Raw genomic sequence first — 25,865 nt, forward strand, 5'->3', positions numbered from 1 at the left:
CTGACAATAGCACAGAATCCTGCAGCCAGGCATTCTGTTGGGACTGTTCTAGATGGAAGATGATGTGATCAGCTGACCATAAGACATAGGAGCAGAATTAAGCCACTCGACCCATCGAGTCTGCTCCACCATTCAATCATGGCTGATTTTTTTCTCATCCCCATTCTCCTGCCTTTTCCCTATAACTCCTGATTCCCTTATTAATCAAGAACCTATCTATCTCTGTCTTAAAGACCCTCAATGACCTGGCCTCCACAGCCTTCTGCGGCAAAGAGTTCCACAGATTCACCACTCTCTGGCTAAAGAAATTCCTCCTCATCTCTGTTTTAAAGGATCGTCCCTTTAGCCTGAGGTTGTGCCCTGTGGTTCTTATTTTCCTACTAGTCCACTCTCCATGTCCACTCTATCCAGGCCTCGCAGTATCCTGTAAGTCATGACCAGCCATACAGGCCATCTGTCACTTCGTGGATGCACCCCGTGCGCAGACGATTGTGAGATTCTGCACAGAATCTGCTCGAAACCTGGAATGAATCAGTAACCGTGACTTTCACAGCCACCGGGATCAGGTGTCCTCTTCCTCTCGGTGCAGGTGTGCGGGTACCTGGCACAGGTGCTGCACTATGTCACTGTGAAGATGTAACCTAACCCACACATCTTTGGATTGAGGGAGGAAATCAGAGCACCCAGAGAAAACCCACACCGATGCAGGGAGAACGTGCAAATGCCACACAGTCACCCAAGATCGGAATTGAACCAGGTCCCTGGAACAGTGCAACGCAGTGCTAACCACTGTGCCACCGTGCCGCCTTTAATGTACCAAGATGTGTAGATTAGGGGGATTAGCGGGGTAAATGAATGGGGATTACGGGAATAGGGCAGGGGCAAGCCTGGGTAAAATGCTCTGTTGGAGAGTCAGTGCAGACTTGATGGGCCAAATGGCCTCCTTTTGCACTGTCGAAGTTTTATGATTATGGAACCAACTACTGATTAAGCTATTTTGGATCTCATACAATGCAGTGAAACAGTTTCAGTTCATAGTCTTATAGTTAAAGATCCCCTGGAAAAAAAGTGATCATAATAACTGAATTACATATTAAATTGGCAAGTGACACATCTCCCAGTTCAAAAATGATCATCTACTTGCACAAAACCAATTACATTGATAAGAGGCAAGAGCTGGTCAAGGTTTCTTTTGAGAGAGAAAGTCAAAAGAGACTGAAAAAAAGATAAAACGTTTTTGCATTTTCTATTTTTGTTTAAATCTCCAACATTAATTATAATTTGCAGGAATAAGCACTCTTTTAAAATGAATTTTCAGGGCCAGAGAAGTTGTTTTTTTTAGTAATCTTGATTTATAATGCTCAAAAACGACACATGCTTGTCAAAGATTTTCATCTTTGACTCATCAGGACTCATTCACAAGAATACCAAATATAAAAGGAACAACAATACAAATTTCATGAGAAGAGAATGCTGATTGGTTGGAAAGTGGACTTTGAGATGATGATGTAGAGATGATGCCATGGAGAATGCACCAGTTAACTGATGACTGGCAGTTAAATTCCAAGCTTGTTTTGTTGAAACAGGTGCATTGTATGTACATGTACTTTCTGTCTGCAAAGAACAGGACCCTGTGTATTAGTCCTGCACAAGAGATTATTGTGCAAGACTAAAGCGCATGGGAGTAGGGGAAGTGTATTGAGATGGATAGAAAACTGGTTGGCAGAGAAGAAACAAAGAGTAGGAATTAATGTTCTTTTCAAATTGACAGGCAGTAACTAGTGGGGTGCCACAGCGATCGGTGCTGGGACTCCAGCTATTTACAACATATATCAATGATTTGGATGAGGGAACAAAATGTAACATCTCAAAGTTTGCAGATAATGCCAAGTTGGATGTGAGGTTGTGGTGAACCATCGTTGGTTCCCACTAGATAGTACTGAGCCAGGGTCTGGCCAGTACTACAAGTATGTATATATGTTGCTGTTGGGGTTAGGGATGGGTTGTTCTACTTGTTGCTGTTGGGGTTAGGGTGGGGTTGTTGCACCTTTGTATTGTAGTATTGTGGTACATCCCAATCGGGCTCCGCCTCCTGGGAGAGGTATAAAGGTCCCTGCTTTGTCTGGGACCCCTCAGTCTGGGATCGTGTATATAATTAGTAGCTGCCTTGTTACAGCAAATAAAAGCCTTTATTTCCTGAGCATCAAGCCTCGTGTGTGATAACGCGCATCAATTTTATTTGCTGTAAATAAACTCTCGTCGAAGAAGAAAAAAAAAGAGAGTATGGAGCAGATACTGAAGCCTGAACGCCTTACACTAGATCCACGTGCGGTGGGCGCCTCTAACACCTTCTGAAGTGGCTGAAGTGTTTTGAGGACTACCTGGCAGCCTCCGCAGCGGTCACCACAGATGATGACAGACTCCAGGTCCTCCATGCGAGGGTAAGCGACACCGTCTACCTCGCGATCCGTGCGGCCACCGATTACACAAAGGCCCTCGAGCTTCTGAAGAAGCGTTATAATAAACCGCCCAACGAAATACACGCTCATTACCTCTTAGCCACTCGACGACGGCAGTCTGGCGAAACGATGGAGGAATACGCGAACGAGCTCCTACAGCTAGCCAGGGGCTGTGACTGCAAAGCTGTGTCGGCTGAGCAGAGTATAAACGACCTCGCCCGAGATGCGTTTGTGGCGGGAGTCGGATCATTGTACATTCTACTCAAACTACTGGAGAAAGGTAACCTTGACCTTACCCAGGCAATAGAACTAGCGGAGATGCTGGAGACGGCCTCCAAAAGCCTAGTATTGTATCCTGAAGACCACGTGGAGACAACGTGGCATGAGCAGTCACCAGTCCCTCCTCGTCCCTCGGGTTCGAAATGCTGCGTAATGGCGTGCTCACACTCGGGCCAGACGACGGCAGCAGCTCCGGGCGGCCTGCGGTGTTACTTCTGTGGGGGAGCGAAGCATACTCCGCAACGTTGTCCCACTAAAGCTGTGTTGTGCTCCGCCTGCGGTAAGAAGGGGCACTATTCGAAAGTGTGCCGATCTAAATCTGCTTCTAGGAACAGCAGTGCGGCCTGCGATTCCTCAGAGCCCGGTTCTTCGTCGTCGAAATCGTCGAGGGTTTCGTCCACGTGCGAGGCCAGGATGACGCCATTACGGTCGACGGAGTCGGAGATGTGTGATCACCAGGGGTCGCTGAGTTTATAGAATTTATAGAAACCCTACAGTGCAGAAGGAGGCCATTCGGCCCATCGAGTCTGCACCGACCACAATCCCACCCAGGGCCCTACCCCCACATATTTACCTGCTAATCCCTCTAACCTACGCATCTCAGGACTCTAAGGGGCAATTTTTAACCTGGCCAATCAACCTAACCCGCACATCTTTGGACTGTGGGAGGAAACCGGAGCACCCGGAGAAAACCCACGCAGATACGAGGAGAATGTGCAAACTCCACACAGACAGTGACCCGAGCCGGGAATCGAACCCAGGACCCTGGAGCTGTGAAGCAGCAGTGCTAACCACTGTGCTACCGTGCTGCCCCAAGTTTGGCGCCATCACCCACGTGCGACCTATGGGAGTGGCCATGTTGGTCGGCACCGACCGCGAACGACCAGCAGGGGTCATCCTCGTCAATTTCAGCTGCCTGCAGTGGCGCTCATGAACCAACGGTGGCGTCGATCATCCTGGAGCAGGCCAAGCCTCATAGACTTGACAAGTCTATGATGGACATTCAGGTAAATGACCACTTGATTTATTGTCTGTTTGACAGCGGGAGCACTGAGAGCTTTATCCACCCAGACGCTGTGAAGCGGTGTGGACTCCGGATTCAACCTGTCAAACAGACAATTTCTATGGCATCAAGGTCCCGGTCTGTCACCATGCTAGGGAGTTGCGTGGTAACTTTAACGGTGCAAGGCACAGTTTACGAGCGTTTCAAGCTCCTAGTGTTGCCGCACCTTTGCGCGCCAATACTTCTCGGACTAAACTTCATGGTCCACTTGAGGAGTGTAACCCTACAGTACGGTGGGCCACTCTTTTCGCTTTCAGTGGGAGAACAGCAGCCTCCAAATTGCCCAACGCGCCCCACCTGTATCCTCTCGACACTGAAGATCACCACACCCTCCCTGTTCCAGAATCTTGTGCCAGGCTGCAAGCCCATTGCGACTAAGAGTAGGCGTTACAGCGCTGAGGATCGGATCTTCATTCGATCTTAAGTTCAGCGGCTCCTCAAAGAAAGGATCATACAACCCAGCGCTAGTCCGTGGAGAGCGCAGGTCGTGGTGGTCAAGAGTGGGAACAAACCCCGGATGGTCATTGACTATAGTCAGACCATTAATAGATACATGCAGCTGGATGCGTATCCCCTCCCGCGCATATCTGACATGGTCAATCAGATTGCGCAGTACCGGGTGTTCTCCACCATAGACCTCAAGTCTGCCTACCACCAACTCCCCATTCGCCCAGAGGACCGACAATACACGGCTTTTGAGGCGGATGGTCGCTTGTATCACTTTCTCAGGGTTCCCTTTGGTGTCAACAATGGGGTCTCAGTCTTCCAGCGTGCTATGGACCGAATGGTGGACCAGAACGGGCTGCGGGCTACCTTCCCGTACCTGGATAACGTCACCATCTGCGGCCATGACCAGCAGGACCACGACACAAATCTCCTGAATTTCCTACGCACTGCATCTCGCCTGAACCTGACCTACAACAGGGAGAAGTGTGTGTTTCATACGCGCCGTTTTGCCATCCTAGGATACGTGGTGGAAAACGGGGTCATTGGCCCTGATCCAGACCGTATGCGCCCCCTTTCTGAACTTCCCCTGCCCACTAGTGCAAAAGCACTGAGAAGATGCTTAGGCTTCTTCTCTTATTATGCACAGTGGGTTCCCAATTACGCGGACAAAGCCCGTCCGCTCATTAAGTCCACTTCTTTTCCCCTAACACTCGAGGCCCGATTGGCCTTCGATAAATTAAAAGCCGACATCGCGAAAGCTACAATGCACGCTGTTGACGAGTCCATCCCCTTTCAGGTGGAGAGCGATGCATCTGATTTCGCCCTGGCCGCCACACTTAACCAGGCGGGCAGGCCCGTCGCATTTTTTTCCTGCACCCTTCAAGGCCCCGAAATTCGGGATTCAGCGGTGGAAAAGGAGGCCCAGGCCATTGTGGAGGCCATCAGGCACTGGTGCCATTACTTGGCGGGAAAACGGTTCACCCTGATCACGGACCAGCGGTCCGTGGCGTTCATGTTTAATAACATGCAGAGGGGCAAGATCAAGAACGACAAGATCTTGCGGTGGAGAATTGAACTCTCCACCTATAACTATGACATCATGTATCGTCCAGGGAAACTCAATGAGCCCTCGGATGCCCTCTCGCGTGGAACATGCGCCAGTATACAGGAGGACTGTTTGCAGGCTCTCCATAATGACCTATGGCTTCCTGGGGTCACTCGGCTCTACCACTTTATAAAAGCCCGCAATCTGCCCTACTCGGTGGAGGACGTCAGGTCCATAACAAGAAGCTGTCGGGCATGCGCGGAACGCAAACCGCACTTTTACCGACCTGACCGGGCACAATTAGTCAAGGCCACTTGTCCCTTCGAGAGACTGAGTGTCGATTTTAAGGGCCCCCTTCCCTCAACAGATCGGAATGTGTACTTCCTCAACATCATTGACGAGTACTCTAGATTCCCTTTTGTTATTCCCTGCTCTGATACATCCGCTGCCACGGTTATCAAGGCATTCCGTGATCTTTTTACCCTGTTCGGGTACCCCAGCTACATTCACAGCGACAGGGGCTCGTCGTTCATGAGCGATGACTTGAGGCAATACCTGCTGTCATACGGGATTGCCTCTAGTAGAACCACGAGCTACAACCCTAGGGGTAACGGACAGGTGGAACGTGGGAATGCTACAGTCTGGAAGGCTGTCTTACTGGCGTTGAAGTCAAAAGGCCTTCCAGTCTCCCGTTGGCAAGAGGTGCTCCCTGATGCGCTCCATTCCATACGCTCACTCCTGTGTACGGCAACCAACGCTACTCCCCATGAGAGGATGTTTTCATTCCCTCGGAAGTCTTCCTCGGGGACCTCATTACCGTCTTGGTTGACGTACTCAGGACCTGTCCTCCTGCGGCGACATGTAAGGGCCCGCAAGTCCGACCCATTGGTCGAACAGGTCCATCTCCTCCACGCCAACCCTCAGTATGCCTATGTGGCATACCCTGATGGGCGAGAGGACACGGTCTCGATCCGAGACCTGGCGCCAGCAGGGGACGTAGCAACCCCTGTCGCTCCCATACCCCCTGTTACAAACCCCATAACTCTTGTTTCCCCTCCGGACACAGCGCGGGCAGCATCGGGACCATTACTTAACCCTTTTACTCCCGTGTACAGCTTGCCTGAGTCCAGAGGATGGTCGCCACTTCAGGGCGTGTCGGAACTCCATGGATTACCGTCACCTCAGGGTCAACCGGCCCGTGAGTCTGTGGAGGAACAGTTGGACATCGCCTTGGGGAGAACGCCACCGCAAGTGCCTACTCCGGTGTCATCGCCGGTATTGAGGAGGTCACAACGACGGTGCGGTCCCCCTGACCGTCTGAACTTATAGACTGATGACAAATTATTCTGTTTTTGTACCCCGCCGGCCTTTGTCTTCAAAGGAGGGGTAAATGTGGTGAACCACCATTGGTTCCCACTAGATAGTACTGAGCCAGGGTCTGGCCAGTACTACAAGTATGTATATATGTTGCTGTTGGGGTTAGAGATGGGTTGTTCTACTTGTTGCTGTTGGGGTTAGGGTGGGGTTGTTACACCTTTGTATTGTAGTATTGTGGTACATCCCAGTCGGGCTCCGCCTCCTGGGAGAGGTATAAAGGTCCCTGCTCTGTCTGGGACCCCTCAGTCTGGGATCGTGTATATAATTAGTAGCTGCCTTGTTACAGCAAATAAAAGCCTTTATTTCCTGAGCATCAAGCCTCGTGTGTGATAACGCGCATCAGAGGTGAACTGTGACGAGGATGCAGAGAGCTTTCAGAATGATCTGGACAGGTTGGGTGAGTGGGCTATTCAATGGCAGATGCAGTATAATTTGGATAACTGTGAAGTTATTCACTTTGAAAGCAAAAACAAGAAGGCAGATTACTACCTGAATGGTTGTAAATAGGGAGAGGGGAGTGTGCAGCGGGACCTGGGTGTCCTTGTGCATCAGTCACTGAAGGTAAGCATGCAGGTGCAGCAGCTGGTAAAGAAGGCAAATGGCATGTTGGCCTTCATTGCGAGAGGTTTCGAGTAGAGGAGCAAGAATGTGTTATTGCAATTATTCAGGGCCTTGGTGAGGCCACTGCTTTGAGTCTCCTTTTCTAAGGAAGGGTGTTCTTGCTCTCCAGGGAGTGCAGCAAAGGTTTACCAGGCTGATTCTGGGGATGGCAGGACTGATGTATGAGGAGAGCTTGACCAGGTTAGGATTGTTTTCGAATGAGGGGGGACCTCATAGAGACTTATAAAATTTTAACAGGACTAAATAGGGTCGATGCAGGAAGAATATTCCTGATGGTTCAGGACCTCTCAGGGACAAAGGAGGGGAATTATGCTTAGAACCCAAGGGAATAGGGGAGATCCTAAATGAATACTTTGCATCGGTATTCACGAAGGAGAGGGGCGTGTTAACCGGGAGTGTCTCGGAGGGAGGTGTTGACCCGTTAGAGAAAATCTCCATTACAAGAGAGGAAGTGTTAGGTTTTTTAGGGAACATTAAAACTGACAAAGCCCCAGGGCCTGGTGGCATCTATCCTAGACTGCTCAGGGAGACGAGAGATGTAATTGCTGGGCCTCTGACGGAAATCTTTGTCGCTTCTTTGGACACGGGTGAGGTCCCTGAGGATTGGAGGATAGCGAATGTGGTCCCGTTGTTTAAGAAGGGTAGCAGGGATAACCCAGGAAATTATAGGTCGGTGAGCTTGATATCCGTGGTCGGGAAGTTGTTGGAGAGGATTCTTAGAGACAGGATGTATGTGCATTTAGAACGGAACAATCTCATTAGTGACAGACAGCATGGTTTTGTAAGAGGGAGGTCGTGCCTTACAAATTTGGTGGAGTTTTTTGAGGAAGTGACAAAAACGGTAGATGAAGGAAGGGCCGTGGATGTCGTCCATATGGATTTCAGTAAGGCATTTGACAAAGTCCCACATGGCAGGTTGGTTAAGAAGGTTAAGGCTCATGGGATACAAGGAGAAGTGGCCAAATGGGTGGAGAACTGGCTTGGCCACAGGAGACAAAGGGTAATGGTCGAAGGGTCTTTTTCCGGCTGGAGGTCTGTGACCAGTGGTGTTCCGCAGGGCTCTGTACTGGGACCTCTGCTATTTGTGATATATATAAATGATTTGGAAGAAGGTGTAACTGGTGTAATCAGCAAGTTTGCGGATGACACGAAGATGGCTGGACTTGCGGATAGCGAAGAGCATTGTCGGGCAATACAGCAGGATATAGATAGGCTGGAAAATTGGGCGGAGAGGTGGCAGATGGAGTTTAATCCGGATAAATGCGAAGTGATACATTTTGGAAGAAATAATGTAGGGAGGAGTTATACAATAAATGGCAGAGTCATCAGGAGTATAGAAACACAGAGGGACCTAGGTGTGCAAGTCCACAAATCCTTGAAGGTGGCAACACAGGTGGAGAAGGTGGTGAAGAAGGCATATGGTATGCTTGCCTTTATAGGACGGGGTATAGAGTATAAAAGCTGGAGTCTGATGATGCAGCTGTATAGAACGCTGGTTAGGCCACATTTGGAGTACTGCGTCCAGTTCTGGTCGCCGCACTACCAGAAGGACGTGGAGGCGTTAGAGAGAGTGCAGAGAAGGTTTACCAGGATGTTGCCTGGTATGGAGGGTCTTAGCTATGAGGAGAGATTGGGTAAACTGGGGTTGTTCTCCCTGGAAAGACGGAGAATGAGGGGAGATCTAATAGAGGTGTACAAGATTATGAAGGGGATAGATAGGGTGAACGGTGGGAAGCTTTTTCCCAGATCAGAAGTGACGTTCACGAGGGGTCACGGGCTCAAGGTGCGAGGGGCGAAGTATAACTCAGATATTAGAGGGATGTTTTTTACACAGAGGATGGTGGGGGCCTGGAATGCGCTGCCAAGTAGGGTGGTGGAGGCAGGCACGCTGACATCGTTTAAGACTTACCTGGATAGTCACATGAGCAGCCTGGGAATGGAGGGATACAAACGATTGGTCTAGTTGGACCAAGGAGCGGCACAGGCTTGGAGGGCCGAAGGGCCTGTTTCCTGTGCTGTACTGTTCTTTGTTCTTTGGTGGGGGAGTCCAGAACCAGGGGTCACAGTCTGAGTATTCAGAGTAGAACATTCAGGATGGAAGTGAGAAGGCATTTCTTCACCCAAAGAGTGGTGAGCCTGTGGAATTCAATCCCACAGGAAGTAGTTGATGCCAAAACATTGAATGTATTCAAGAGGCGGCTGGATATAGCACTTGGGGCGAATGGGGTCAAATGTTATGGGGAAAAAGCAGGATTAGGCTGTTGAGTTGGATGATCCACCATGATCGTAATGAATGGCAGAGCAGGCTCGAAGGGCCAAATGTTCTCCTCCAGCTCCTATCTTCTATACTTCTCTGTAGTTTATAGCAAGCGTAAGTGCACCAAACTACGAACCCCTATTGAGTTGGATGATCAGCCATGATTGTAATGAATGGGCGGCACGGTAGCACAGTGGTTAGCACTGCTGCTTCACAGCTCCAGGGACCTGGGTTCGATTCCCGGCTTGGGTCACTGTCTGTGTGGAGTTTGCACTTTCTCCTCGTGTCTGCGTGGGTTTCCTCCGGGTGCTCCGGTTTCCTCCCACAGTCCAAAGATGTGCGGGTTAGGTTGATTGGCCATGCTAAAATTGCCCCTTAGTGTCCTGGGATGTGTAGATTAGAGGGATTAGCGGGTAAAATATGTTGGGATATGGGGGTAGGGCCTGGGTGGGATTGTGGTCGGTGCAGACTCGATGGGCCGAATGGCGTCTTTCTGTACTGTAGGGTTTCTATGATTCTATGAATGGCAGAGCAGGCTCGAAGGGCCAAATAGAAACATAGAAACCCTACAGTGCGGAAAGAGGCCATTTGGCCCATCGAACCTGCACCGACCACAATCCCACCCAGGCCCTTCCCCCATATCCCTACATATTTACCCGCTAATCCCTCTAACCTATGCATCTCAGGACTCTAAGGGGCAATTTTTAGCATGACCCGTCAACCTAACCTGCACATTTTTGGACTGTGGGAGGAAACGGAGCACCCGGAGGAAACCCACGCAGACACGAGGAGAATGTGCAAACTCCACACAGACAGTGATCCAAGCTGGGAATCGAACCCAAGTCCCTGGAGCTATGAAGCAGCAGTGCTAACCACTGTGCTACCATGCCGCCCAAATATTCTCCTCCAGCTCCTATCTTCTATATTTCTATGTTTCTCTGTAGTTTATAGCAAGCACCAAACTACTGACCATCTTAAGTTTGTGGTCACTATAATTCTTAGGACATTTGTTTCGCAAATGTTGTCCAATTGCAGGATCACATCTAATATTGGGCACTGTGTTTTGAGTCTTGAAAGCATGGGCTGGTGGGGTATTATCGGTAATTTGCCTTTTGCAAACAGGTAAATGGACATGCTGTTTAATATGATCCACCAGTTTTTGCAACATACAGCTTACATACCTAGCAAATGTGAGGTAATGCATTTTGGAAGGTCTAATACACATAGGAAATATACAGTAAATATACAGTAGATTGCAGAATCCTTAAGAGTATTGATAGGCAGAGGGATCTGGGTGTACAGGTACACAGGTCACTGAAAGTGGCAACGCAGGTGGAGAAGGTAGTCAAGAAGGCATACAGCATGCTTGCCTTCATTGGCTGGGGCATTGAGTTTAAAAATTGGAAAGTCCTGTTGCAGCTTTATAGAACCTTAGTTAGGCCGCACTTGGAATATAGTGTTCAATTCTGGTCGCCACACTACCAGAAAGATGTGGAGGCTTTGGAGCGGGTACAGAAAAGATTTACCAGGATGTTGCCTGGTATTGGGGGCATTAGCTATGAGGAGAGATTGAAGAAACTTGGTTTGTTCTCACTGGAATGATGGAGGTTGAGAGGCAACCTGATAGAAGTCTACAAGATTATGAAGGGCAGGGACAGAGTGGATAGTCAGAAGCTTTTACCCAGGGTGGAAGAGTCAATTACTAGAGGACCTAGTTTTAAGGTGTGAGGGGCAAGGTTTAAAGAAGATGTACGAGGCACGTTTTTTACACAGAGGGTGCTGGGTGCCTGGAACTCGCTGCCAGGGGAGGTAGTGGAAGCAGATACGATAGTGACATTTAAGGACTGTCTGGACAAATACACGAATAGGATGGGAATAGAGGGATATGATCCCCAGAAGGGTTTTAGTTCAGTCGGGCAGCATGATCGGCTCAGGCTTGGCGGGCCAAAGGGTCTATTCCTGTGCTGTAATTTTCTTTCTTCTTTTTTATCATACTGGCATTGGAATTAATATATCAAATTATTCATTTGTGTGCTCGGCATATCCTTTTGGCTTGACATCAACAATCTGCTTGTGGTGACCACCACTTGTGTTGCTGCTGCACAGTAGCCTTGTGTTCACTTGCCAATCAATCGGCACTCTTAAGAACATAAGAACATAAGAAATAGGAGCAGGAGTAGGCCATCTAGCCCCTCGAGCCTGCCCCGCCATTCAATAAGATCATGGCTGATCTGATAGTGGTTTAGTTCCACTTACCCGCCCGCTCCCCATAACCCTTAATTCCCTTATTGATCAGAAATCTATCTACCTGTGACTTAAACATATTTAACGAGGTAGCCTCCACTGCTTCAATGGGCAGAGAATTCCAGAGATTCACTGCTCTCTGAGAGAAGAAGTTCCTCCTCAATTCTGTTCTAAACTAACTCCCCCTTATTTTGAGGCTGTGTCCTCTAGTTCTTGTTTCCTTTCTAAGTGGAAAGAATCTCTCTGCCTCTACCCTGTCTAGCCCCTTCAGTATCTTACATGTCTCTGTAAGATCTCCCCTCAGCCTTTTAAACTCATCATAGAAATCATCATAGAAACCCTACAGTGCAGAAGGAGGCCATTCGGCCCATCGAGTCTGCACCGACCACAATCCCACCCAGGCCCTACCCCCACATATTTACCCACTAATCCACGCATCTCAGGACTCTAAGGGGCAATTTTTAACCTGGCCAATCAACCTAACCCGCACATCTTTGGACTGTGGGAGGAAACCGGAGCACCCGGAGGAAACCCACGCAGACACGAGGAGAATGTGCAAACTCCACACAGACAGTGACCCGAGCCGGGAATCGAACCTGGGACCCTGGAGCTGTGAAGCAGCAGTGCTAACCACTGTGCTACCGTGCCGCCCCAACTCCAACGAGTATAGGCCCAATCTACTCAATTTCTCCTCATAAGCTAACCCCCTCATCTCCGGTATCAACCTGGTGAACCTTCTCTGTACTCCCTCCAAGGCCAATATATCCTTCCCCAAATAAGGGGACCAAAATTGCACACAGTACTCTAGTTGCAGCCTCACCAGTACCTTGTACAATTGCAGCAAGACCTCCCTGCTTTTATACTCCATCCCCTTCGCGATAAAGGCCAACATTCCATTTGCCTTCTTGATCACCTGCTGCACCTGCAAACTGAGGTTTTGCGATTCATTCACAAGGACCCCCAGGACCCTCTGCACAGTAGCATGTTGTAATTTTTCACCATTTAAATAATAGTCCATTTTACTATTATTCCTTCCAAAGTGGATAACCTCACACTTGTCAACGTTATAATCCATCTGCCAGATCCTAGCCCACTCACTTAGCCTATCCAAATCTCTCTGCAGACTTTCCGCATCCTCCACGCAATTCGCTTTCCCACTCATCTTTGTGTCATCCGCAAACTTTGTTACCCTACACTCGGTCCCCTCAAAGAACAAAGAACAAAGAACAATACAGCACAGGAACAGGCCCTTCGGCCCTCCAAGCCCGCGCCGCTCCCCGGTCCAGGATTGAATCCTGAATCCAGGATCCCCGCCCAATTTTCCAGCCTATCTACATACCAATATCCTATCCACCGAGCTGTCCCTCACAGCTACGATGCTTTGTTCATTACAACCTATTAACTCACCCCCACCCCCCTATTCCAGACCATGTGATCCCCAGGGAGAGGCGAAAACCCAGAGTGAAAAACCCCAGGGCCAATATGGGGAAAAAAAAAAAATCTGGGAAATTCCTCTCCGACCCCCTGAGGCGATCGAAACGAGTCCAGGAGATCACAATGGCCCTGATCGGAAAATGCTTCCCAACCCTAGTCATTTCCACTTCCATGAACACCATATGAATTCCCTGCCCCCGAGACAGGTTCCCAACTATCCGCAGTCTCGCTCTGTACTGGCACCAGCAAGATGATCATAGAATGAAGCCTTGAAACGAGAAACAAGGAACAATTAGCCCGCGCCGCTCCCTGGTCCAAACTAGACCACTCTTTTGTATCCCTCCATTCCCACTCCGGTCATATAGCTGTCTAGATAAGTCTTAAACGTTCCCAGTGTGTCCGCCTCCACCACCTTGCCCGGCAACACATTCCAGGCCCCCACTACCCTCTGTGTGAAATATGTCCTTCTGATATCTGTGTTAAACCTCCCCCCCTTCAAAGAACAAAGAACAGTACAGCACAGGAAACAGGCCTTCGGCCCTCCAAGCCTGTGCCGCTCCTTGGTCCAACTAGACCAATCGTTTGTATCCCTCCATTCCCAGGCTGCTCATGTGACTATCCAGGTAAGTCTTAAACGATGTCAGCGTGCCTGCCTCCACCACCCTACTTGGCAGCGCATTCCAGGCCCCCACCACCCTCTGTGTAAAAAACGTCCCTCTGATGTCTGAGTTATACTTCGCCCCTCTCAGCTTGAGCCCGTGACCCCTCGTGATCGTCACCTCCGACCTGGGAAAAAGCTTCCCACTGTTCACCCTATCTATACCCTTCATAATCTTGTATACCTCTATTAGATCTCCCCTCATTCTCCGTCTTTCCAAGGAGAACAACCCCAGTCTACCCAATCTCTCCTCATAGCTAAGACCCTCCATACCAGGCAACATCCTGGTAAACCTTCTCTGCACTCTCTCTAATGCCTCCACGTCCTTCTGGTAGTGCGGCGACCAGAACTGGACGCAGTACTCCAAATGCGGCCTAACCAGCGTTCTATACAGCTGCATCATCAGACTCCAGCTTTTATACTCTATACCCCGTCCTATAAAGGCAAGCATACCATATGCCTTCTTCACCACCTTCTCCACCTGTGTTGCCACCTTCAAGGATTTGTGGACTTGCACACCTAGGTCCCTCTGTGTTTCTATACTCCTGATGACTCTGCCATTTATTGCATAACTCCTCCCTACATTATTTCTTCCAAAATGCATCACTTCGCATTTATCCGGATTAAATTCCATCTGCCACCTCTCCGCCCAATTTTCCAGCCTATCTATACCCTGCTGTATTGCCCGACAATGCTCTTCGCTATCCACAATTCCAGCCATCTTTGTGTCATCCGCAAACTTGCTGATTACACCAGTTACACCTTCTTCCAAATCATTTATATATATCACAAATAGCAGAGGTCCCAGTACAGAGCCCTGCGGAACACCACTGGTCACAGACCTCCAGCCGGAAAAAGACCCTTCGACCACTACCCTCTGTCTCCTATGGCCAAGCCAGTTCTCCACCCATTTGGCCACTTCTCCTTGTATCCCATGAGCCTTAACCTTCTTAACCAACCTGCCATGTGGGACTTTGTCAAATGCCTTACTGAAATCCATATAGACGACATCCACGGCCCTTCCTTCATCAACCGTTTTTGTCACTTCCTCAAAAAACTCCACCAAATTTGTAAGGCACGACCTCCCTCTTACAAAACCATGCTGTCTGTCACTAATGAGATTGTTCCGTTCTAAATGCACATACATCCTGTCTCTAAGAATCCTCTCCAACAACTTCCCTACCACGGACGTCAAGCTCACCGGCCTATAATTTCCTGGGTTATCCCTGCTACCCTTCTTAAACAACGGGACCACATTCGCTATCCTCCAATCCTCAGGGACCTCACCCGTGTCCAAAGAAGCGACAAAGATTTCCGTCAAAGGCCCAGCAATTTCCTCTCTCGTCTCCCTGAGCAGTCGAGGATAGATGCCATCAGGCCCTGGGGCTTTGTCAGTTTTAATGTTCCCTAAAAAACCTAACACTTCCTCTCTCGTAATGGAGATTTTCTCTAACGGGTCAACACCTCCCTCCGAGACACTCCCGGTTAACACGCCCCTCTCCTTCGTGAATACCGATGCAAAGTATTCATTTAGGATCTCCCCTATTCCCTTGGGTTCTAAGCATAATTCCCCTCCTTTGTCCCTGAGAGGTCCGATTTTCTCCCTGACAACTCTTTTGTTCCTAACGTATGAATAGAATGCCTTAGGATTCTCCTTAATCCTGCCTGCCAAGAACATCTCGTGCCCTCTTTTTGCCCTTCTAACTCCCCGTTTGAGATCTTTCCTACTCTCTCTGTATTCCTCCAGAGCTCCATCTGTTTTCAGTTGCCTGGACTTAATGTACGCCTCCCTTTTCATTTTAATCAGATCCTCAATTTCCCTGGTTATCCACGGCTCTCGAATCCTACCTTTCCTATCTTTCCTTTTTACAGGCACATGCCTATCCTGCAGCCTTATCAATAGTTCCTTAAAAGACTCCCACATGCCAGACGCGGACTTACCCTCGAACATCCTCTCCCAATCAACATCCACCAATTCCTGCCTAATCCGGCTATAGTCAGCCTTCCCCCAATTTAGCACCCTGCCCGTAGGACAGCACTCATCCTTGTCCATTACTATCCTAAAGTTAACAGAGTTGTGGTCACTATTTGCCACATGTTCCCCTACCGAAACTTTGACGACCTGACCGGGCTCATTTCCCAGAACTAGGTCCAGTATAGCCCCCTCTCTAGTCGGGCTATCTACATACTGTTCCAAAGAACCTTCCAGTACGCATTTTACAAATTCCTCCCCGTCCGGTCCCCCAGCTCTAAGCACTTTCCAGTCTGTGCCAGGGAAATTAAAGTCCCCCACTACAACAACCCTATGTTTTCTGCACCTATCCAGAATCTCCTGACATATCCTTTCCTCCACTTCCCGTGGGCTGTTGGGTGGTCTGTAGTACACCCCCAGCATAGTGACTGCACCCTTCCTGTTTCTGAGTTCCACCCACAGCGACTCAGTACATGACCCCTCTAAGTTGTCTACCCTCTGCACCGCGGTAATATGCTCCTTAACTAATATCGCTACTCCCCCACCTTTTTTAGCCCCTCCTCTGTCTCGCCTAAAACACTGATACCCCGGAATATTCAGCTGCCAGTCCTGTCCTTCTTTTAACCAAGTTTCCGTCACCGCAACCACATCCAAATTCCGCACAAGCATTAAGGCCCTAAGTTCGTCTGTTTTACCCGTTACACTCCTCGCATTGAAGCAGATGCACTCCAGACCTCCAGGCCCAGTCAGGTCCTCCTCCTCCAGAGTGCTCCTCTTCTTAGCTAGCCTTGCCCTGGCCCCCAGCTCGACCCCAGCCTCAGTATTTACTGACCTCCTGTTTTGTTCCCCACCCCCCTGCCACACTAGTTTAAATCCTGCCGAAACACTCGAGCAAAACTCCCAGCCAGGATATTTGCTCCCTTCCAGTTAAGGTGTAACCCATCCTTTCTGTACAGTTGCCATCCTGACTTGAAGATTTCCCAGTTATCTATGAATTTAAAACCCTCCCTCTTGCACCAGTCCTTTAGCCACGCGTTCAACTGTAGAATCTCCCTGTTCCGAGCCTCACTTGCACTAGGCACCGGGAGCAGTCCAGAGATTGCTACACTGGAGGTCTTACTTTTTAGCCTAGCACCCAACTCCCTGAATTTAGACCAGAAGACCATAAGACATAGGAGCGGAAGTAAGGCCATTCGGCCCATCGAGTCCACTCCACCATTCAATCATGGTTGATTTCAACTCCATTTACCCGCTCTCTCCCCATAGCCCTTAATTCCTCGAGAAATCAAGAATTTATCAATTTCTGTCTTGAAGACGCTCAACGTCTCGGCCTCCACAGCCCTCTGTGGCAATGAATTCCACAGACCCACCACTCTCTGGCTGAAGAAATTTCTCCTCATCTCTGATCTAAAGTGACTCCCTTTTATTCTAAGGCTGTGCCCCCGCGTCCTAGTCTCCCCTGTTAATGGAAACAACTTCCCTACGTCCATCCTATCTAAGCCGTTCATTATCTTGTAAGTTTCTATCAGATCTCCCCTCAACCTCCTAAACTCCAATGAATATAATCCCACGATCCTCAGACGTTCATCGTATGTCAGGCCTACCATTCCTGGGATCATCCGTGTGAATCTCCGCTGGACCCGCTCCAGTGCCAGTATGTCCTTCCTGAGGTGTGGGGCCCAAAATTGCTCACAGTACTCCAAATGGGGCCTAACCAGTGCTTTATAAAGCCTCAGAAGTACATCCCTGCTTTTGTATTCCAAGCCTCTTGAGATAAATGACAACATTACATTTGCTTTCTTAATTACGGACTCAACCTGCAAGTTTACCTTTAGAGAATCCTGGACTAGGACTCCCAAGTCCCTTTGCACTTTAGCATTATGAATTTTGTCACCGTTTAGAAAATAGTCCATGCCTCTATTCTTTTTTCCAAAGTGTACGACCTCGCACTTGCCCACGTTGAATTTCATCAGCCACTTCTTGGACCACTCTCCTAAACTGTCTAAATCTTTCTGCAGCCTCCCCACCTCCTCAATACTACCTGCCCCTCCACCTATCTTTGTATCATCGGCAAACTTGGCCAGAATGCTCCCAGTCCCGTCATCTAGATCGTTAATATATAAAGAGAACAGCTGTGGCCCCAACACTGAACCCTGCGGGACACCACTTGTCACCGGTTGCCATTCTGAGAAAGAACCTTTTATCCCAACTCTCTGCCTTCTGTCTGACAGCCAATCGTCAATCCATGTTAGTACCTTGCCTCGAATACCATGGGCCCTTATTTTACTCAGCAGTCTCCCGTGAGGCACCTTGTCAAAGGCCTTTTGGAAGTCAAGATAGATAACATCCATTGGCTCTCCTTGGTCTAACCTATTTGTTATCTCGTATGACCCCCCTGCTCTTCCTACCTACATCATTTCCCCCAATGTGTACAATCACATCCGTTTGACTACCTTCCTTTTTAAATATGCTTCCTACCCTCTCGGAGACATCCAGTACCCCGGCACCAGGGAGGCAGACTACCATCCTGGATTCTCGTTCAGTCCCACAGAAGCGCCTGTCCGTGTCTCTAACTATTGCGTCCCCCACAACTATCGCTCTCCTAAACCCCTTCTTTCCCTTCCGGACCCCTGAGCCTGTCCCCGTGGAGGCGATCTGGTCCTCGTGGCTTACCCCTGGAGGGTCATCCCCCTCCACAGAATCCAAAACAATATACCTATTGTGGAGGGGGACAACCACAGGGGATCCCTCCACAGACTGCTCACTCCCTTCCCTTCTCCCATCTGTTGCCCATCCCTTTCTCTTATGGGAGACTGCCACTGGGGTGCTTTCTGGCACATCACCCTTCTGACTATTACCCCTCCTAACCGTGACCCACGTGTCTTCCTTCCGAGACCCTGGTGTCACTACCTGACTATAACTTTTATCTATGACTCTCTCATTTTCCCTAACTAAACTGAGTTCATCGAGCCTCAGCTCCAGCTCCCTTACACGATCCTTCAGGAGATGCAGTTCCACACATCTGGCACAGATATGGACTTCCGGGAGGCAAGTTGTCTCCAGGAACTCCCACATCCCACACCGAATGCAGTATACTGGCCTCCCACTCATACCAGCCATGTCCTTTTTAGTTTTGGGGATAAAACAAAAAGGGGGTGTAACCGAAGAAAAACAAACAAACAACCTTCCTCGCCGAAGCCCTGTGAGCCAAAGCCCTTTTAGCTCTCACTCTGTCCCCTGCTCACTCCACTGCCCGCTAACGACGCTGCCCGCTCAAAGGTGCGGCCTACTTTTAAACCCTCCAAAATCTTCCCAGGCTGCTGCTGGGCCTATTTCCTGTTTAGAAAAAAAAACCTCCGATTTTTTTCACTAATTGAACTGAAAAATAATTAAATTAATTAATTACTCTACTGCAGCCCGAGCAGCACTCCCACAGTGAGACACCAACTGTCACTCTCCACTGCAGCCCGAGCAGCACTCCCTCACTGAGACACCAACTGTCACTCTCCACTGCAGCCCGAGCAGCACTCCCACACTGAGACACCAACTGTCACACTCTACTGCAGCCCGAGCAGCACTCCCTCACTGAGACACCAACTGTCACACTCTACTGCAGCCCGAGCAGCACTCCCACAGTGAGACACCAACTGTCACACTCTACTGCAGCCCGAGCAGCACTCCCTCACTGAGACACCAACTGTCACTCTCCACTGCAGCCCGAGCAGCACTCCCTCACTGAGACACCAACTGTCACTCTCCACTGCAGCCCGAGCAGCACTCCCTCACTGAGACACCAACTGTCACTCTCCACTGCAGCCCGAGCAGCACTCCCACAGTGAGACACCAACTGTCACACTCTACTGCAGCCCGAGCAGCACTCCCTCACTGAGACACCAACTGTCACTCTCCACTGCAGCCCGAGCAGCACTCCCACAGTGAGACACCAACTGTCACACTCTACTGCAGCCCGAGCAGCACTCCCTCACTGAGACACCAACTGTCACTCTCCACTGCAGCCCGAGCAGCACTCCCACAGTGAGACACCAACTGTCACACTCTACTGCAGCCCGAGCAGCACTCCCTCACTGAGACACCAACTGTCACTCTCCACTGCAGCCCGAGCAGCACTCCCTCACTGAGACAGCAACTGTCACACTCTACTGCAGCCCGAGCAGCACTCCCTCACTGAGACACCAACTGTCACTCTCCACTGCAGCCCGAGCAGCACTCCCACAGTGAGACACCAACTGTCACACTCTACTGCAGCCCGAGCAGCACTCCCACAGTGAGACACCAACTGTCACACTCTACTGCAGCCCGAGCAGCACTCCCTCACTGAGACACCAACTGTCACACTCTACTGCAGCCCGAGCAGCACTCCCACAGTGAGACACCAACTGTCACACTCTACTGCAGCCCGAGCAGCACTCCCACAGTGAGACACCAACTGTCACACTCTACTGCAGCCCGAGCAGCACTCCCTCACTGAGACACCAACTGTCACACTCTACTGCAGCCCGAGCAGCACTCCCACAGTGAGACACCAACTGTCACTCTCCACTGCAGCCCGAGCAGCACTCCCTCACTGAGACAGCAACTGTCACACTCTACTGCAGCCCGAGCAGCACTCCCTCACTGAGACACCAACTGTCACTCTCCACTGCAGCCCGAGCAGCACTCCCTCACTGAGACACCAACTGTCACACTCTACTGCAGCCCGAGCAGCACTCCCTCACTGAGTCACCAACTGTCACACTCTACTGCAGCCCGAGCAGCACTCCCTCACTGAGACAGCAACTGTCACACTCTACTGCAGCCCGAGCAGCACTCCCTCACTGAGACACCAACTGTCACTCTCCACTGCAGCCCGAGCAGCACTCCCACAGTGAGACACCAACTGTCACTCTCCACTGCAGCCCGAGCAGCACTCCCTCACTGAGTCACCAACTGTCACTCTCCACTGCAGCCCGAGCAGCACTCCCTCACTGAGACACCAACTGTCACTCTCCACTGCAGCCCGAGCAGCACTCCCTCACTGAGACACCAACTGTCACTCTCCACTGCAGCCCGAGCAGCACTCCCTCACTGAGTCACCAACTGTCACTCTCCACTGCAGCCCGAGCAGTACTCCCTCACTGAGACACCAACTGTCACTCTCCACTGCAGCCCGAGCAGCACTCCCTCACTGAGACACCAACTGTCACTCTCCACTGCAGCCCGAGCAGCACTCCCACAGTGAGACACCAACTGTCACACTCTACTGCAGCCCGAGCAGCACTCCCACAGTGAGACACCAACTGTCACACTCTACTGCAGCCCGAGCAGCACTCCCTCACTGAGACACCAACTGTCACTCTCCACTGCAGCCCGAGCAGCACTCCCACAGTGAGACACCAACTGTCACACTCTACTGCAGCCCGAGCAGCACTCCCACAGTGAGACACCAACTGTCACACTCTACTGCAGCCCGAGCAGCACTCCCTCACTGAGACACCAACTGTCACTCTCCTCCAGATCGTCTATGTATATGGTAAACAGTTGAGGCCCCAGCACCGATCCCTGCGGCACGCCACTAGTCCCCAACTGCCAACCAGAAAAGCACCCATTTATTCCAACTCTCTGCTTCCTGATCGCCAATCCTCAATCCACGCTAACACTTTACCCCCAACTCCGTGTGCCTTAATCTTCTGCAGCAACCTTTTGTGAGGCACCTTATCAAACGCCTTCTGGAAATCCAAAAACACCACATCCACCGGTTCCCCTCTGTCAACTGCACTCGTTACATCTTCATAAAAATCCAGTAAATTTGTCAAACACAACTTTCCCTTCATGAATCCATTTGATTTATTATTGTCACATGTATTAGTATACAGTGAAAAGTATTGTTTCTTGCACACTATACAGACAAAGCACAACGTATATAGAGAAGGAAAGGAGAGGATGCAGATTGTAATCTTACAGCCATAGCTAGGGTGAAGATAAAGGCCAAATTAGTGCAAGGTAGGTCCATTTAGAAGTCTGAAGGTGGCAGGGAAGAAGTTGTTCTTGAGTCGGTTGGTATGTGACCTCAGACTTTTGTACCTTTTTCCCGACGTAACAAGGTGGAAGAGAGTATGTCCATGGTGCATGAGGTCCTTGATTATGCTGGCTGCTATTCCGAGGCAGCAGAACATGTAGACAGTGTCAATGGATGGGAGGCTAGTTTGCATGATGGACTGGGCTTTGTAGTTTCTTTGTAGTTTCTTGTAGTCTTGGACAGAGCAGAAAGAATGCTTTCTATGATGCATCTGTAAAAGTTGGTGAGAGTCGTAGAGGCCATGCCAAATTTCCTTAGCCTCCTTGAGAAAGTGGGGGCATTGGTGGGCTTTCTTAACTATGGTCCCTCCATGGAGGGACCAGGCAGGTTGGTGGTGATCAGGACACCTAGAATCTTGAAGCTCTCAAGCATTTCCACTTCATCCCTGTTGATGTAGACACGGACATGTCCTCCACTACACTTCCTGAAGTCGATGACTATCTCCTTCGTTTTGCTGATATTGAGGGGTAGATTATTGTTGTCGCACCAGTTCACCAGATTCTCTATCTCTATCCTGTTTCCATCTGGGCGGCATGGTAGCACAGTGGTTAGCACTGCTGCTTCACAGCTCCAGGGACCTGGGTTCGATTCCCGGCTTGGGTCACTGTCTGTGTGGAGTTTGCACATTCTCCTCGTGTCTGCGTGGGTTTCCTCCGGGTGCTCCGGTTTCCTCCCACAGTCCAAAGATGTGTGGGTTAGGTTGATTGGCCATGCTAAAATTGCCCCTTAGTGTCCTGGGATGCGTAGATTAGTGGATTAGCGGGCTAAAATATGTAGGGATATGGGGGTAGGGCCTGGGTGGGATTGTGGTCGGTGCAGACTCGATGGGCCGAATGGCCTCTTTCTGTACTGTAGGGTTTCTATTTCTTCTTCTATCTCATAGTCTGAAATCCGACCCACTACAGTGATGTCATCAGCAAAGTTGAAAATTGAGTTGGAGGGGAATTTGGCCACACAGTCACAGGTGAATAAGGAGTATAGTAAGGGGATGAGGACACAGCCTGGTGGTGCACTGGTGTTGAGGGTGATCATGGAGGAGGAGTTGTTGCCTATCCTTACTGATTGTGGTCTGTGGGTTAGGAAGTCTAGGATCCAGTCACAGAGGAAGAGGCAAGCCCCAGGCCATGGAATTTGGAGATGTGTTTTGGAGGAAGAACGGTGTTGAAGGCTGAGCTGTAGTCAATAAATAGGAGTCTTGCATAGGTGTCTTTGTTATCCAGGTATTCCAGGGTTGTTTGTAGGACCAGGGCGATGGTGTCTGCTGTGGACCTGTTGATAGATGAACTGAAATGGATCCAGGCAATCTGGGAGGTTAGAATTGATTCATTCCATGACTAACCTTTCTAAGCACTTCATAATCCATGGGGCGGCACGGTAGCACAGTGGTTAGCATTGCTGCTTCACAGCTCCAGGGACCTGGGTTCGATTCCCGGCTTGGGTCACTGTCTGTGTGGAGTTTGCACTTTCTCCTCGTGTCTGCGTGGGTTTCCTCCGGGTGCTCCGGTTTCCTCCCACAGTCCAAAGATGTGCGGATTAGGTTGATTGGCTATGCTAAAATTGCCCCTTAGAGTCCTGAGATGCGTAGGTTAGAGGGATTAGTGGGTAAAATATGTTGGGATATGGGGGTAGGGCCTGGGTGGGATTGTGGTCGGTGCAGACTCGATGGGCCGAATGGCCTCTTTCTGTACTGTAGGGTTTCTATGATTTCTATGATAATGATGTAAATAAGAGCCACTGGACAATTGTCATTAAGACACGCTGCCTGGCTTTTCTTTGGTACCGGGATGATGGTCATCTTCTTGAAGCAGGCAGGGATAGCAGATTGGTATAATGAGAGTTTGAAGATGTCTACGAATACCCCCGCCAGCTGGTCCGTGCAGGAGCTGAGTGCTCGTCTGGGCACCCCATCCGGGCCAGTCACTTTCTGTGTGTTGACTTTCGAGAAGGCTGCTCTGATGTCGGCAATGGTGACTTCAGATAAGGGTTTGACCAAGGCTTCTGGGGTGGAAGGCATGCTCTCGCTGAACCTCTGGCTCTGAATGGGCATGAAATGCATTGAGCTCATCGGGAAGTGGTGCATTGGTGCCGGCGATTCTGCATGCATTCATCTTGTAGCTTGTTATGTCTTGCAGATCTCTTCTCATGACGTATATAAATTGTTGCTCCTTTTATATTTGGTATTTTTATGAATTTTCCTGATCAATACAAGACAAAAAGCTTCGACAATATGTGTCTTTTTTCAGCAAAATTTACCATGTTATTAAGATTATAAGGGAGCAAGCTTTCTGGAAGTTTAATGGATACTTAATGGGTAAGTACTCCACAGTGTTGAATGTGCAGGGATGCGGAGTCTATGGGAGGGATATTAGAGTAAAGCTCCTGTAGGAACAGAATAATTTGGTCAAAAATTTCCTGACTGCCACAATTAACTGCGCATATGTGGATGTCAGAAGTTGCTGCCTGATTTAAGCTCTAATAACAGTGAAGTTGATAGCCTCACCATTTTTCTACCTCAAAATTTGGGTTACATCTGTATTCAAACAATCAATAGTGGAGAATACAAGTGAATTAATAGGATAAGTTGAAATTTGAGGCCTTCGGATGGATTACTCGATTTAATTTCTTGGAAAAAAATAGTGTGTAAAATGGAAGAATGTTCAATTAACAAAATCTTGAAATAACTGTTATATAATACAGAAATGCTTTAGTTAATAGGATGTAAGAAATTAAACTGATTTACTATTTATAAATAATTTAGTTTATTGCTATTGCTTACATTATTTCTATTTTTCACAGGTGACATTGGAGGTCAACTTGGTCTATTCTGTGGTGGAAGCTTGATCACTGTCATTGAAATCCTGGAATACCTTCTCACCAAATTCTATTGGATATGTATAGTTTGGTTATTAAAACCACCAAAAGTGTCAAATAATGACGTTCAAGATCCTCCTGCAAAAGGAAAAAGGCAGTTACCTCCCAGATAGATAGCATAATGGAGAATGTTTATTTCACCATATGGAGTAATGCTACCATGAATCTGAATTGTCAAGATTTGGTAGAAAGATTTTTCAATTTGTAGTCGCAATGTGCATTTATGGATCAACCGAGCAATTGCTGTGCACATATGCTTCCTTTATTATATAGGAGATTCTGCACAGAAACAGCTATTCCAGCCAACTAGTCCATGCCAGCTTTGATGGTTAGTTGAGCCATAAAAGCATAGAATCCCTACAGTGCAGAAAGAGGCTATTCTGCCTACTGATTCTACACCAACTCTCCAAAAGAGCATCCCACTCAGGCCCTACACATAACCTACACATCTTTAGACACGAAGGGGCAATTTAGCATGGCCAATCCACCCAACCTGCACATAGAACCACAGAACCATAGAACTTTACAGCACAGAAACAGGCCTTTTGGCCCTTCTTGGCTGTGCCAAACCATTTTTCTGCCTAGTCCCACTGACCTGCACCTGGACCATATCCCTCCACACCCCTCTCATCCATGGTCGGTTTAAGACAGAGTTGAGGAGGAACTTCTTCTCCCAGAGGGTGGTGAATCTCTGGAATTCTCTGCCCACTGAGGTGGTGGAGGCTACCTCGCTGAATATGTTTAAAGCGCGGATGGATGGATTCCTGATCGGTAAGGGAATTAAGGGTTATGGGGATCAGGCGGGTAAGTGGTACTGATCCACGTCAGATCAGCCATGATCTTATTGAATGGCAGGGCAGGCTCGAGGGGCTAGATGGCCTACTCCTGCTCCTATTTCTTATGTTCTTATGTTCTTATGTATCTATCCAAGTTTTTCTTAAATGTTAAAAGTGAGCCCGCATTCACCACTTCATCTGGCAGCTCATTCCACACTCCCACCACTCTCTGTGTGAAGAAGCCCCCCCGTAATATTCCCTTTAAACTTTTCCCCCTTCATCCTTA

The 25,865-nt window shown here is 49.2% G+C and overlaps 1 protein-coding gene across 1 annotated transcript in view; it reads left to right on the plus strand.

Moving 5' to 3' along the window:
• Positions 1-24,916, plus strand: part of LOC144506996 (bile acid-sensitive ion channel-like) — a 173,717-nt gene extending 148,801 nt beyond the window's left edge. Inside the window, exon 12 of the mRNA XM_078233549.1 lies at positions 24,729-24,916. Within this exon, the coding sequence (XP_078089675.1) occupies positions 24,729-24,916 (188 nt within the window). The remainder of the gene's footprint in view (positions 1-24,728) is intronic.
• The last annotated feature ends 949 nt before the right edge of the window (positions 24,917-25,865 follow it).

This window comes from Mustelus asterias, chromosome 1, assembly GCF_964213995.1.
Source record: "Mustelus asterias chromosome 1, sMusAst1.hap1.1, whole genome shotgun sequence".
Classification (NCBI taxonomy): domain Eukaryota; kingdom Metazoa; phylum Chordata; class Chondrichthyes; order Carcharhiniformes; family Triakidae; genus Mustelus; species Mustelus asterias.